The sequence below is a fragment of the Chelon labrosus genome (genome assembly GCF_963514085.1).
Source record: "Chelon labrosus genome assembly, chromosome: 15".
Classification (NCBI taxonomy): domain Eukaryota; kingdom Metazoa; phylum Chordata; class Actinopteri; order Mugiliformes; family Mugilidae; genus Chelon; species Chelon labrosus.
The window spans coordinates 17,438,097-17,450,491 of record NC_140348.1 but is presented as its reverse complement, the minus strand read 5'-3'; the positions used below and the strand labels follow the sequence as shown (position 1 = coordinate 17,450,491).

The 12,395-nt window shown below is 42.3% G+C and overlaps 1 protein-coding gene across 1 annotated transcript in view; it reads right to left on the bottom strand.

Moving 5' to 3' along the window:
• The window catches only part of adgrb3 (adhesion G protein-coupled receptor B3), a gene marked incomplete at its 5' end in the record, with an annotated part of 110,280 nt that overhangs the window by 26,484 nt on the left and 71,401 nt on the right, over positions 1-12,395 (bottom strand). Inside the window, 4 exons of the mRNA XM_084561149.1 lie at positions 2,444-2,487; positions 2,992-3,097; positions 5,204-5,279; positions 6,837-6,983. Coding sequence (XP_084417275.1) covers positions 2,444-2,487; positions 2,992-3,097; positions 5,204-5,279; positions 6,837-6,983 — 373 coding nt within the window. The remainder of the gene's footprint in view (positions 1-2,443; positions 2,488-2,991; positions 3,098-5,203; positions 5,280-6,836; positions 6,984-12,395) is intronic.

The window sequence follows — 12,395 nt, the reverse complement described above, 5'->3', positions numbered from 1 at the left end:
AACAAACCAGGGGAGAGGCTTCAGAACATTTAGCACTGTTCCCTGGCACCCAAAGCACTAGAAAGTCTGCAATTGAAGTTGCCGTGCCTCCTGCCTGCATTCCCTGGCCCCGTGTTTCCTGAAGCCTGAGAGTCTTCAGTGGACTTGTTGAGCGACTGTCCGCCAGCCACCTCTGCTGCTGATGCCCAGCTGACACCAGGCCCGACCATCCGTCAGATACCTCTGCCAATGCCCAGTTAGATGCTGATGCCTCTGCCGTTCAGCAGCCTGTCCTGTGCCATTACCAGAGTCGCTCCTGGCCTTTAGGCTTTATGGCTATTGATTGCTGCTGTACAACTCGCTGATCTTTAACTGGCTGCCACTGCAGAAACCTCTGCCCCCCAGTCGTCTATCTACCTTGTATAACAGCCATTGACCACCATTGTGGATGCTTCCGATCTCCACTGTTCTAGACGCTGCTACACTCGAGCCATCTTAAACTCCACTTGCCAATTTTCTGCATTGTTATTCAGCAGTCTTTCTCCCTGGCAGCCCAGCCGCACGCCCTTGTTTGACCCCCGGCTGAAGACATTTCTGGTTTCCAGCTGCTCTCAGCCTGTTCAGTACCCCGGCCAACAGCTGCCCGCCCTGGTGTCCTGAATTTTCCGCAACGTGTCCCAATCTCCAGCCCACTGCCCAGAAGGTCCCGGGCAACTCAGTGGATGCATGCCACCTAAAGGTCTCCGTCCAGAGCCTGTAAGTCATCCTCCCCAGCAGTTTTGTGACCCATGTTGCCAGCCCACATTGCTGGCATCTAGAGCGTTTCTTCTTGAGTGGTTTGTCCCATCTAATTTCCGTTGGTTGTCATCTGTCTGATAACCTCCCCCTCTCCCGTCATACAGCCGGGCTGCCCACGTGAAATCGCTTTCATTCACCCCCAACCTGAGGTCTCCTTCTTTTCTGCATTGCAGCCCTCAGGTGATTTGCCTGGGTTGTCTTGCTCTTGCCACTCTGTGACAATCGATCCTTTTCCTTTTTAAGGGCAATTAGACAATACCAGTGACAGTCTCTCTTTTTGAGTGAAAATGCTCTGACATGTTCGGCTTTTACAAGCGACTTCTACTGCAAAGAAGTTGACATCAAATCAGCTTAAACCGCACTGACACATCAAACACGGGCAAAATAACCTCAAGTTAAAAAAAAAAAAGTGTCAAGCTGCATATAAAATGTTCAGGGAAGCTTTAACTAGGGGGAGATGGATAGAACAATGCATATATATTGCGATATATTTCAATTTACAATGCAATCCAGTTTATTAACATTTTTTACATGAAAAATGTGCTGAAGCTGATGCGTGCTGCTGCTTGGTTTTTCATATTATATCACTAAAGTTAAAGTAAAAGTACAGAAGTAAATGCCGCCATAAATGGGATTTACAGGAGGGGTGAACTCATGACTCACGTGTGACTCACTTTCATTTCTCATAAGAGTTTTGAGAAAGTCATGACGGCGTCTGCCACGCCGGAGCACTGCAGCTGTAGAGGCTAACTAACGCTGACTCAAAGAAACTTAAAAACTGCCCAAACAGATTTAAATCAACATGTGTGAGCGTCCCAACAAAGAGTCAACATCGCATGTCGTGAAGCTCTTTTATTTATAGCTGGTCTTTTGTAAGGGGTTGCGTCATCAAATAAGATGTTCCCCTTGATTTTCGTCCACTTCCTACAAACATGCTAGTTTATTTCCTTGCTGTCAAAGCGAATTGTTTCAGTGTCACAGAAAAATTAGTTGGATTTGATGTTGCCTTAAATGTGGGATCAGGTATCTGCTAGTGCGCCAAACTTTGTGCCGATTTACCACGTTTTGTCAAATATTGCCATATTGCTGATATTTTGCTAGCTCTGGCTCACATTTCACCTCCAGAAATCAATTATTCTTCAACCTTCTGAAACAGAAGTTGCCAACTTGCTGTTTACTGTCTACTGAAATAAAGCATGAGTAGATTTTCGTAGTGGTACGGTAGCTCAAGCTTGCATAATGTCAGCAATACGACCATGTTTAATGCAGGAAAATCCCACCAGTGACAAACAGTTTGTAGTTTGGAAGGGTGGCCCTGATTTCGACACCACCTGCCTTATAAAACATGAAACGTAAACACTAGAAACTGCATTCAAACAACACAAAAACTATAGTATACTGTACAATTATACTCAATTGTGGCTGCAGTTTAAAATCTATTAAAGGAATTGCTATTTAATCCCAGAACACTTTATCGGACCGGAACTCGATATCGATCAATACGCAAAATCCAGGCATCGGAATCGGTATCGAGAGGGAAAAAAATAGCATGAGACCATCACCTCTTGAAAATCATTCTACTACCCTGATGTTTAGAAACAAACATAAAGACCTACAGCAAAAAAAAAATAGTAAGTTCCAAAAAAGAAAGTGCATGCCCACTTACATTATGGTGCTGTCCCACAGTGCACAGTAGGGGTTCATTGTTCCCTGGAAGGCAGGAAAAGGACAAAATGCTTGGTAAATTACGACGATAATTGATCATCATTATCCTCAGCAGCACCATCATCGTTATAAATCAACTCCATATTTGTCCCTTTATAAAAAAATCTTTTGAAAATGTGTTTTATGGATCACACAGAGAGCACAAATTGGAGTATGGACAGCACCACCACACACACACTCATACACACAGCTGTTGACACGTTCAGACTTACATGCACTTTAACTGTAAGATGAATAAAACGGCCCGGATCATAAAAAGGGATTGTCCTTGTAATTATCCGAACGCAAGGCGCTCTCCTGACACCAGCTGCTTGCAAATTAATTATCGAGCCAATTAGCCGGCATTGTGTGTCGGCTAATGGGAGGTGATATGTGGTGTGGTGGTCTTTGTAGGACGCTCGCTCCGGAAAAAAAAAACAAAAAAAAAACGGCGCACGGATGTCAGCCGTCACAAATGTTGGTGTGATTCTAAATGACTGAAGTGCTTACATTCGCCAGGTGAGCCAGTTCAATCTCCAGGTGGGACTCGGTAGTTGCCTTGGGCTCGGGTCTCACAGTCACGGCGATGACCTTGGAGTTCACAACTGTGTGGTTCCTGAGTCAAACAAAGGTTTCAGAAAATTATATGGATGAATGTAAATCCAAGAACAGTGTTCATCAGTGTTTTTAAGCTTAACTGTGTTAGCATCTTGTGTATCTTTATACATTTTACAATCAGCTTGTACGTAATGCAATATTTTCCATGCTTTTGTTACGCTCTGAATGAGTATTGATACTTAAAGGGGAATCTTACAACCTGGACCTTATTTCTGGCATAAATTACGATCGTTCACTCACCCATATAACTTTTGTGTCATTTGGAGTCCGAAAAATATTCAGCCATGTTGCAAAAAACTAGCAGTAGCAAATTAAAGGTAAACAAGCTGACCGTTGCGGGTGCGCGCGGCGCTCAGAGATGACATCATCCAGGTCAGAAGTTAGTAGGTCAATCTACAGACCTCGGATGATGACAACAGGTAACTCCGGACTCAACGGGGAATAGCACTAGCGTATCATAACAAAATATAAGTGAAATGAACGAGTTTCGCGGCAGATAATGCATCATTTAGAGGCTGCGTTTCGGTGCCCCAGTCACTCCCACTATATGGATATAAAATGCTCCGCTGGATCTAAATATCTTCCAAACGACTCTAAATGACACCAAAGTTATATGGGTGAGTAAACAGTCGTATTTTATGCCAGAAATAAGGTCCAGGTTGTAAAAAACGGTAATTCCCCTTTATGGATTAGGCAGCGCAAACTGTTAAAATCTTAATTAGCCATTTTTGGGAACATTTTGTGCGCATTTACTATGTATATATTGTATATTTACATCTATTTCTATTTCTTGTAGATTTGTACATGTGCAGCTCTAATGTATTCAATTTTTATATTTATTTAATTCCTTTTTTATTTTAGTAACTATCTTATCTATTTTTCTTTTTAGTAGTTGTTTAGTCTAAGTCATAGAAGTTAAACTTCCTCTCTGTTGGCTGATCCGATCATCTGAAATCGAGTTCTTCAAATTCATTTTTAAAACTAGCCGTGTGCAAACTCAAACATCAAACACTCAGTGACAGAGGGACTAAAAAAAGCTCTCCAACAGACGTCAAAGCAGCCATGCAGGCTGTTTCCCGGTAATTGCGGGAAGCATACCAGCAAACCGAGTGAAAAGCTCGTCCGAACTCAACAAGATGGCTCTTTGTGTCATACACTTTTAAAAATCCCGCATGAAACTTTCAGAAAACATCTTGTGTGGATGACAGAATATAGTATATATAGTATTTTCATTTGAAGCTTTATGAGCACTCTCCTCTTGGAAGAAAATTGTCAGCCGCACAAAGAGAAGTAGAGGTCAGACGACAGCAGCCTCCTGAACTGAAAATATTTTCTGTCTCGCTTTTTCATACGGTACAAGTCAGTTTTCTGTAGAATGGAAATCAATGGACTAAATGGAGGTTCTCCTCTCAGAGTACGCTGGTACGCTGACAGACTTCTGACATTTAGTGGTAAGAACATCTTTTTTTTTTGTCATCTGGCAAATTGAAAATCCTCAGGTCTAATAGTTTCCACTTGATCAGCTTCTCCTCGCGTTAGTTTGTGGAGGGCAGGCTTCAGTGTCCCGTCATGAGCTCCTCTCCAGATGTACACAAAGGGCTGCTGCTCTACCTGTGACAGCTGTCCTGGAATGACCGCTCTGTCCTTGGGACGTTGTTGCCAGGGACTTGTTGATTGCGGTGTGACACCAGGTGTTTGTTTGGGACATCCCACTGCTTTACCAGACACTAATGTCATCCTTAATTAACTGCATATTCCATGCTACAGTAAATATGTTTCATTTGCTAAATTAGTATCAATACAAACTTTCTTTTATGTCTTTTTTTTTTTTTAAGATCAACTCTCTGTTAGAAGGACGGACAGGATGCAATGAATTATAATTGCTTGAAACCTAATTTCATGTCTCTGGAGTGGAACATTTCAGGGACACTGGAGCCACGGAGGCACAACGTGTTACTTCTTTTTTTTTTCTTTTTTTTCAGACTTGATCTACTACTGTGAATAAAAATGGACACCTCTGCAGCTTCCAAAAGATTTAATCTGTCTCATATTTTCTGTTGCCAGCAGACCAGAAAATACAGACAAGGAGAAATGTTGCCCTTACTTTGGTGAAGGTAGCATGAGTCCTAGAGTCTTGTAGAGGACTGTTCCCAGAATGAAGACCGGTGACCCTTCCATATCTATAGGAGGACAGTAGACGATTGTTAGACTATAGACTTATATATTTCCTTTGTAGACAACATGACAAATGGACAAGTGGACAATTAAAAGGTTTCTATACAATATGCTAGTTTTACCATAAACATATGGGTGGAGGCGGAACTGCTCCACAAAAGTGAAGCCAAAGCAAGTAGAGCTCTCCCTGGTGGCTGGCTGCAGTAGGCTATAGGTCATAAGCTCCACCCCCTCCATGTTAGTGGATGGGACTTGCGCCAAACGAAAAGACGTCGAATATTTTTTATTTATTTTTTTTCAAGGATGGTTTTTATCGTTTTAGGTAGTTAATATAATGTTGATGCATGTTCAATTATCTTTTTTTTTTTTTTTTGATAAGTTTCGTTTTAGTTAGTTATGATTTAACGCTATAGAAACAGGATGTGACATAATGACAACTAGCTGTTGCCATGCCAACCGTTCCGTAAAGCGGTCCCGTGGGACCGTGAGAGTTAAAAAAATTAAAAATAAATAAATAAGTACAGTGTATAATCCAACATATCCTCGTAACTGGTGGAGGTAGAGAACAGCGTAGTGTTAATTAAACAAAAAAGTGAGTCTGGCGGAAGTGTGTTCGGGTCAACCGGGGTCAACGATATCGCGGCTCCGCGTGCCTCCACTCTCGGACCGTACTGCGCAGACTCTGGTTCCAAACTCGCAAGATGGCGCCGCCCGTATCCCCGGGAAAATAACGTCAGTTTGGCCAATGAGAGGTTAGCGGCAACACATTGTCCATATTTATACAGTCTATGGTAGTAATGCTTGGCTTAAGTCAACCTGCTTGCCCATGCAATTTCTGCTAAATACACTCATTATAAAAAAGAGTTCCTATTTATTTATTTCTTTTGCGTCAAACCCAGTTGACTCCATTAAGAGAAGTGATGAAATCTCCCATAGAATCAGCGTCTTACACATTGACTGTATATACTAGGTCTTACACTGTCCAAATTTGGACAGTGTAAGACCTAGTATATACAGTTGGATTGGCTGGGATTGAACACAGGTTCCTAATCAATTCCTTGTTTTGTTATCTTTGATATATTCCAGATAAGACTGATTACACCAATTAACCAAATTGTTGTCCAGGTCAGATTGTGATATATATAAACTGTATGGTGGCAACTGGCAGAAACGATGACAAAAGTGCTGAGTAAGTGGAAAACTCAGTGACTGTACAAGCACAGGCGAGCAAACTGGCTCTGTTCAGGGGCTTGTAGCATTGTTTTCCAAAACAAGGAGTGGTGTAACTTAAAAGATTAAGACAAAGCCTTCAGAAGACCGAGGTGTCTGCGTGGACGTCCTGTAAGTTTAGCAACTGACTGAAAATCATTCTACTTGTGCTGAGATGTCAAGATTTCCCTTTCCGTCCATATTTCAATTCAAATATTTGACATAAATACTGTATTCTAGGACACATAATGTTTGCACGTAAGGACTGTTTGTGTAGCCCTGGCTCCTCCTGAAGAACGATGTATTGGACTAGAAGTCAGACGCTTCTGTGATATATTTGGTCTGTCGCATACCTGCTGACTGGGAAACAAAGAGGCCCTTTGGGATGACCACTTTATCTTCAGAGTTCCTGGCCCAGTCTACCATGCCTTTACGACCCTTCATGGGGAAGTTGATGTCAGTCATCACGGACACGGCTGGAAGTCTCTGGATGCTGGCCACTGCAGAATTCATACAAACAGACAAAAGAGTATTTATATGTTTGTAAATTGTCCTAATGGACCGCTATTCAAGGATGATTGAATCAAATTCAACTGTTAAATCAAATAGTTTGAAGTAACAGTGTGGAAAATACTTTTGTTTGCTTTTTTCTTTGTTCAGAGAGTTTACAGAAGAGGATCAATACCACTCTCATGACTGTACGGTAAATATGAGGCTGGAGCCGCCACTGGATCTGCCCCCGTCGGAAGGTAAAAGAAAAAAAGAAAAATAAAATACCTAGAAGCACCACAGTAATTATCGTGATATATCTTCGTCTTTAATCCGTAGAAAAAACAAAGTCAAACTGATAAATTGTGTGGGGGTTTTATGTGATGAACTATGTCTTGTTTGGGAGCAAGGACTTTGGAGAGAGCGAGGCCGTTATTACGGCTATAATGCTGCTGTAACCTGCTACATATCTCACTGAACACTGCAGATTGGGTGGGAATATCAGGGTAACAGGCTTAGATAACATCACGTCTGCTTTTCTCTTCCACGGCGCAATCTGTGTCATGGTTTCGGGTGTTCGTTTTTTGTTTTTCTTCATCATTTCCTGTTTTATTTAGAAATCTGTTCTCTCTCTGATTTTTTTTTTTAGACAGTTTCTTCCTGTCTTTGTTTAGTTTCCTGCATGCTTTCTGCAGCCCCCGTGTTTCATTAGCCAGTAACCCAGCTGTGTATAAAGACCCTTGCTGTTCAACACTCAGTTGCCATATTGTTTTTGGACTTTCAGTAGTCAAGGTGTCCTGGTATTCGTCGTTTCATTTTCCTCGTGTTACCTTCTGGATTCCTTCCTGTTGCCTGCTTCCTGTGGTTTGCTGATTGCTTTCGACATGCGAACCCTGTATTGATTTCTTTTTTTGTAGTTGTTTCTTCTTCTATCCTCCTATGTCCTATGTTTGTGTCCTACTATCCTATGATAAAGCGACAGAACTGCTATCACTAGGGCTTTTATAATGATCAGGCTAACCCAGCTCAAGAATAACCACAGGTAGCAGTTTATTCAGACACTATTTGTTTGAGTATGACAGGCCTGCATTTCAGTTTTAGGAAACCGAGAAACCCAGAAATACTGCTTTTTATTTGTCAAATTCAACTGTGTATGCAAATATGCGGGTAATTAATATGTCAAAGAAACCAAGCCAGCTGGGTTTTTGATACCTTTATGTACGCATTTACGGCAAAGTCCAAAACTAAAGCTGCCACTGGCACCCGACAACTGGTGGACAGGTAATCTTCTTAATCACTCTTTCCTCTTCTGTCCTCCCTGCTGAGTTGCCATAAAAGGCCAGTACATGCACTAAGGCGGTGACAAGGAAAATACCCAGGATCAACAGAAAAAAGGCCTTCGCATTACAAGGGGAGGATAAAGCCGCACTGTTCTCTACCTGGTATCACATCCTGTCCCAGTCAGGTGGCGCTTCAGCAAGGGGACCTGAGGCTAATCCTACCATTGATGCAAAAGCTCTATTGTTCCTTGTGCTGCGCCAGTAATACAATTTGAATCCTGGCAAGACTCCACGTTCGAGTGAAATCTGTGACGGCGAAGGTGTGTCTGTGTGTTTGGGATGATCCTGCGGTGGGCATGAAATCACAGAGCAACACGAGGCCTGCCATTTGCAAAGAGGCCGGCTCGCGGCACCAGATGTTAAGAGCAGGAGCAGGAGCGCCGAGCGTTTGTTTGTGTGTATGGCTTTAGTCGTGGGGCAAGCTGCGAAACACAACATGGTGCTGGCAAGATTGTCTTTCAGAGTTTTGGGTAATTCTGCAGGTAAATGGGGCTTTGCATTTTGCACAGATAAAGCAGCCATTTAGGACTGGGACAGTTCTCAACCCCGATCCCAGTATGGCTCATTTTCATAAGAGGGAATTATAGCATTGCTCATTACGACTGAATGCTTTCATGAGAGGTAGCGGCATTAAGTAAACTGTTGAAGGGAGACAACATAAACATTTTACACAAATAAATTTAAGAGCATTTGCTGCTTTTGTGTGTGCATAATTGAAAATAATCACTATAAATGTCAGAACATTCTCTCAACCGTGAAGCCTCTCGATGGATAGCAGAACAAAAATGACAAAAGAGCGTGATGTATTCCACCCTCAGAGCGTCATTTAATTTTCTAGCTTCACTCTGACCTCCGAGTGTTAGCTTGTAAGCAGAGAGAATAAGTTGCTGGAGCGGAGAGGCTTTTCTAATCAAGGTTATTTGACTAAAAGTAGGAGGACAGAGGACGATACAGTGGTGACAGCCAGTATTTATTTAGGTGTCAAGGGGCTGCCATAAATTAGTGACGAAATGATGCAGCAATATCTTACTCGGCCAGATGCTCACCACTTGGCTTCCACCGATGGATCCACAAAACTTTCCATTCCTTTAATCAAAAGGGCCACGAGGCCTATGAAGGCTCTGTGGAATGTGGAAAAATTACCGCCGCAAGCTACCAAAGCTCACGCAGTGTCCACTCATCATGAAAACTCTACATCTTATGCATTAGTCATGTTTTATCACAACAAAGTTTGGGTACGTTGTTTAATTTTCCAAATAACTCTTCAGTGGCAAAGTTGAGAAAGCTGTAATTATGTCTGACATTTAAAGGGGTAAAACATGTAGTCAAATTGTGCTCCAAAAAAAGCCCTTTTTAATATTTTACCACCTGTCAGGTTTTGGTTGACTGTAGCCAGAGGCAACTCGTTACTCGCTGCATCTCCACGTAATTGCTCAAAAGGCAAATTCCCCTCTCAACCTTTGTGCTTTGTTTTAAAAAAAAATAAATAAAATAGGCTGCTTTAGAAAGCAGTATTTCCAGGATTCACATGCTCTTAATAAGAGACACCTTCTGATCGATGCAGCTAAAACCAAAGAGATGGTAGTGGATTTCCCGAGGTCCAGGCCCCACCTGCAGCCTGTAACCATCAACGGGGAGTGTGTAGACGTGGTTCAGTACCTGGGTCTACATCACGATCACAAACTGGATTGGTCGTCTAACATAGACTCAGTTTACAAAAAAGATCAGAGCCGTCTCTATTTACTCAAGAGGCTAAGATCTGCCGGAAGCTGCTGGACATGTTCTTCCAGACTATCGCTGCCAGTGGCAACACTAAGAAGAAAGGCATCTTGCGACAGGACAAACTGATATAAAAGGCGTGCTCTGTAGTAGGGTAGGGGTAGATGGATATCACTGTCAGATGCAAGGACCCTGAACAAACTTCAGACCATCATGAACAATGTCCACCACCCTCGACACGACACCATAATCAGGCAGAGAAGCTCGTTCAGTGACAGGCTGCTGTCTCTGTCCTGCTGAGGAGGCCATTTGTCCCTCAGGCCATCTATCGTCATTTAACCACTAAGTAGGTTATGGAGCCAAAAAGCATATCAGAAATGTTCAAAAGTGATGGTGCACTGTGCAGTGTGTACTTGTCCAAGATAAAAGATGTAGTTTTGGCATTATTTAAAGTTAAAGTGGTAAATCTATGAGAAACTGTTTCCAGTTATCTGAGATTATTAACTGGCAATAAAAGATAAATAAATAATAATTTTATGTATTTATTTATTACTCAAGGAACCACATCACTTCCCTTGGCGAGCACTGATCAAACTCATCACCACGGAGACCGCCATGTCTTATTCCCATCGTGGAAGACTTAATCTAATACTAATTTGTAATTTGATTTAGCAATAAGGAAATCCTCCAAATGTTATCCAGAGTCACCACATTAAGTGTATCGACTATCGTGAATTGAGCCTATTCAGAATAGCACCGTTGATTTGGATGAGGCGGCAGCTTTTGTGCATCGTGAACTGTAGCATTCCTTTCCTACTGGCTTGTGTCTTGTGATTCTGTCCTATTTTTAGTTTTGTTCTCTCAGTCTCTGGATAGTACCCCTCCTTCCTCACTCCTGTATTTTGTAGGTATTTTCTCCACCTACCTACAGTGGCTCTAATGTGCTGTCATAGTATATACTGGTAAAACAAGCAGGATATATTCTAAAAACAGAATATAGTATTGGCAGAAAGTATTGGCAAGACAGTTGTGTTCCTCCGCCAACCAGGGGAGTTGAATCGTTGAAATTTTGTCGTGATTAGTGTATATCTCCTTGGGATATGGGAAAGAATGTCCTCTGATCTCTGACCAACACGATGTAATGATTTCATCCTTGTAGGAGATGTTTGTGTTAAATTTGACAACCTTTTGGCAAACACTGGTTCCTTCAAGACATTCCTGATACATTGCATTCTTAGAAATGGTACACATGTATAAGAGTATAGTATCCACACCAATCAGGCATAACATTATGAACACCATCCTAATATTGTGTAGGTCTCCCTTTTGCCTCCAAAACAGTTGTGACACATCAGAGAATGGACATGGGTCTTTTGAGGGTGTCCTGTGGTGTCTGGCTACAGGATGTTGTTAGTGGGGGCCTTTGGGTCCTATAGGTTGAGGGGAGGGGCCTCTGTGGATCAGGCTTGTCCCAGTGCATCCCACAGATACTTGATCAGTTTGGGATCTAGTGAATTTGGAGGCCAGGTCAACACCTTGTACAGTTCTTCATGTTTTTTTTTTTGTTTTTTTTAAATGAGTTGTCTCTAAACCATTTCTGTGTGTGTGCCTGTGTCAGGCTGAGGATGCTTGCTGCCATCAAGGAGTGTCTTTGCTATGAGGTGGGGGTACCTAGTCTGGTCTAGGTGGGTAGTACATGTCTGCGTAACATCCACGTGAATGTCAGGTCCAAATGTTCCCCAGCAGAACGTTGTATTGTCACAGGATGGTCAGTGTTATGCACTTAACCGGTGGTTTTAATGTTGTGGCTGATCGGTGTACAAATGAACAGACAAGCCTTAAGCTTCTGGACCAGGCCATAGTCATCATCGGCTAAAACACTTAACTGTCAATTTAGAGTCAGTTTCATGGAACAGATTTCTTCTTGTGTATAAAGCGGGGGTCGTGTGTTAATGCCTTTTTGAGCATTAGGAGGAGGCAGAGGCAATGAGTTTGCACGACTACCATTAAGCCAAATTGAAATAAGTATAAAGTAGGAGTAAGGTGAAGAAATAATCTCACATCTGTGAAAGAAGTCATTAATGCTTGGCATTATGAAATGCATTCAAACCTTATTTCCAAGTCCAAATCCATTAGTTAATTTGACTCTCACTGTGTTTCATAATGGAATTTTGATGGGTGCATTCATCGAACCGTGTTCGGTATGCTATTCTTGGGGGCTACCTATTCATCATCATGGAAATCATATACCATAAAGAGCCATCGAGTGCATTTGCTACAAGTGGGTCAAATGTTGGCCATCGCAAAAGAATACACAGTAGTGAGCCCCGCTTCTCGAGAGGAGCTGCCCACCAGCGCGGCCGC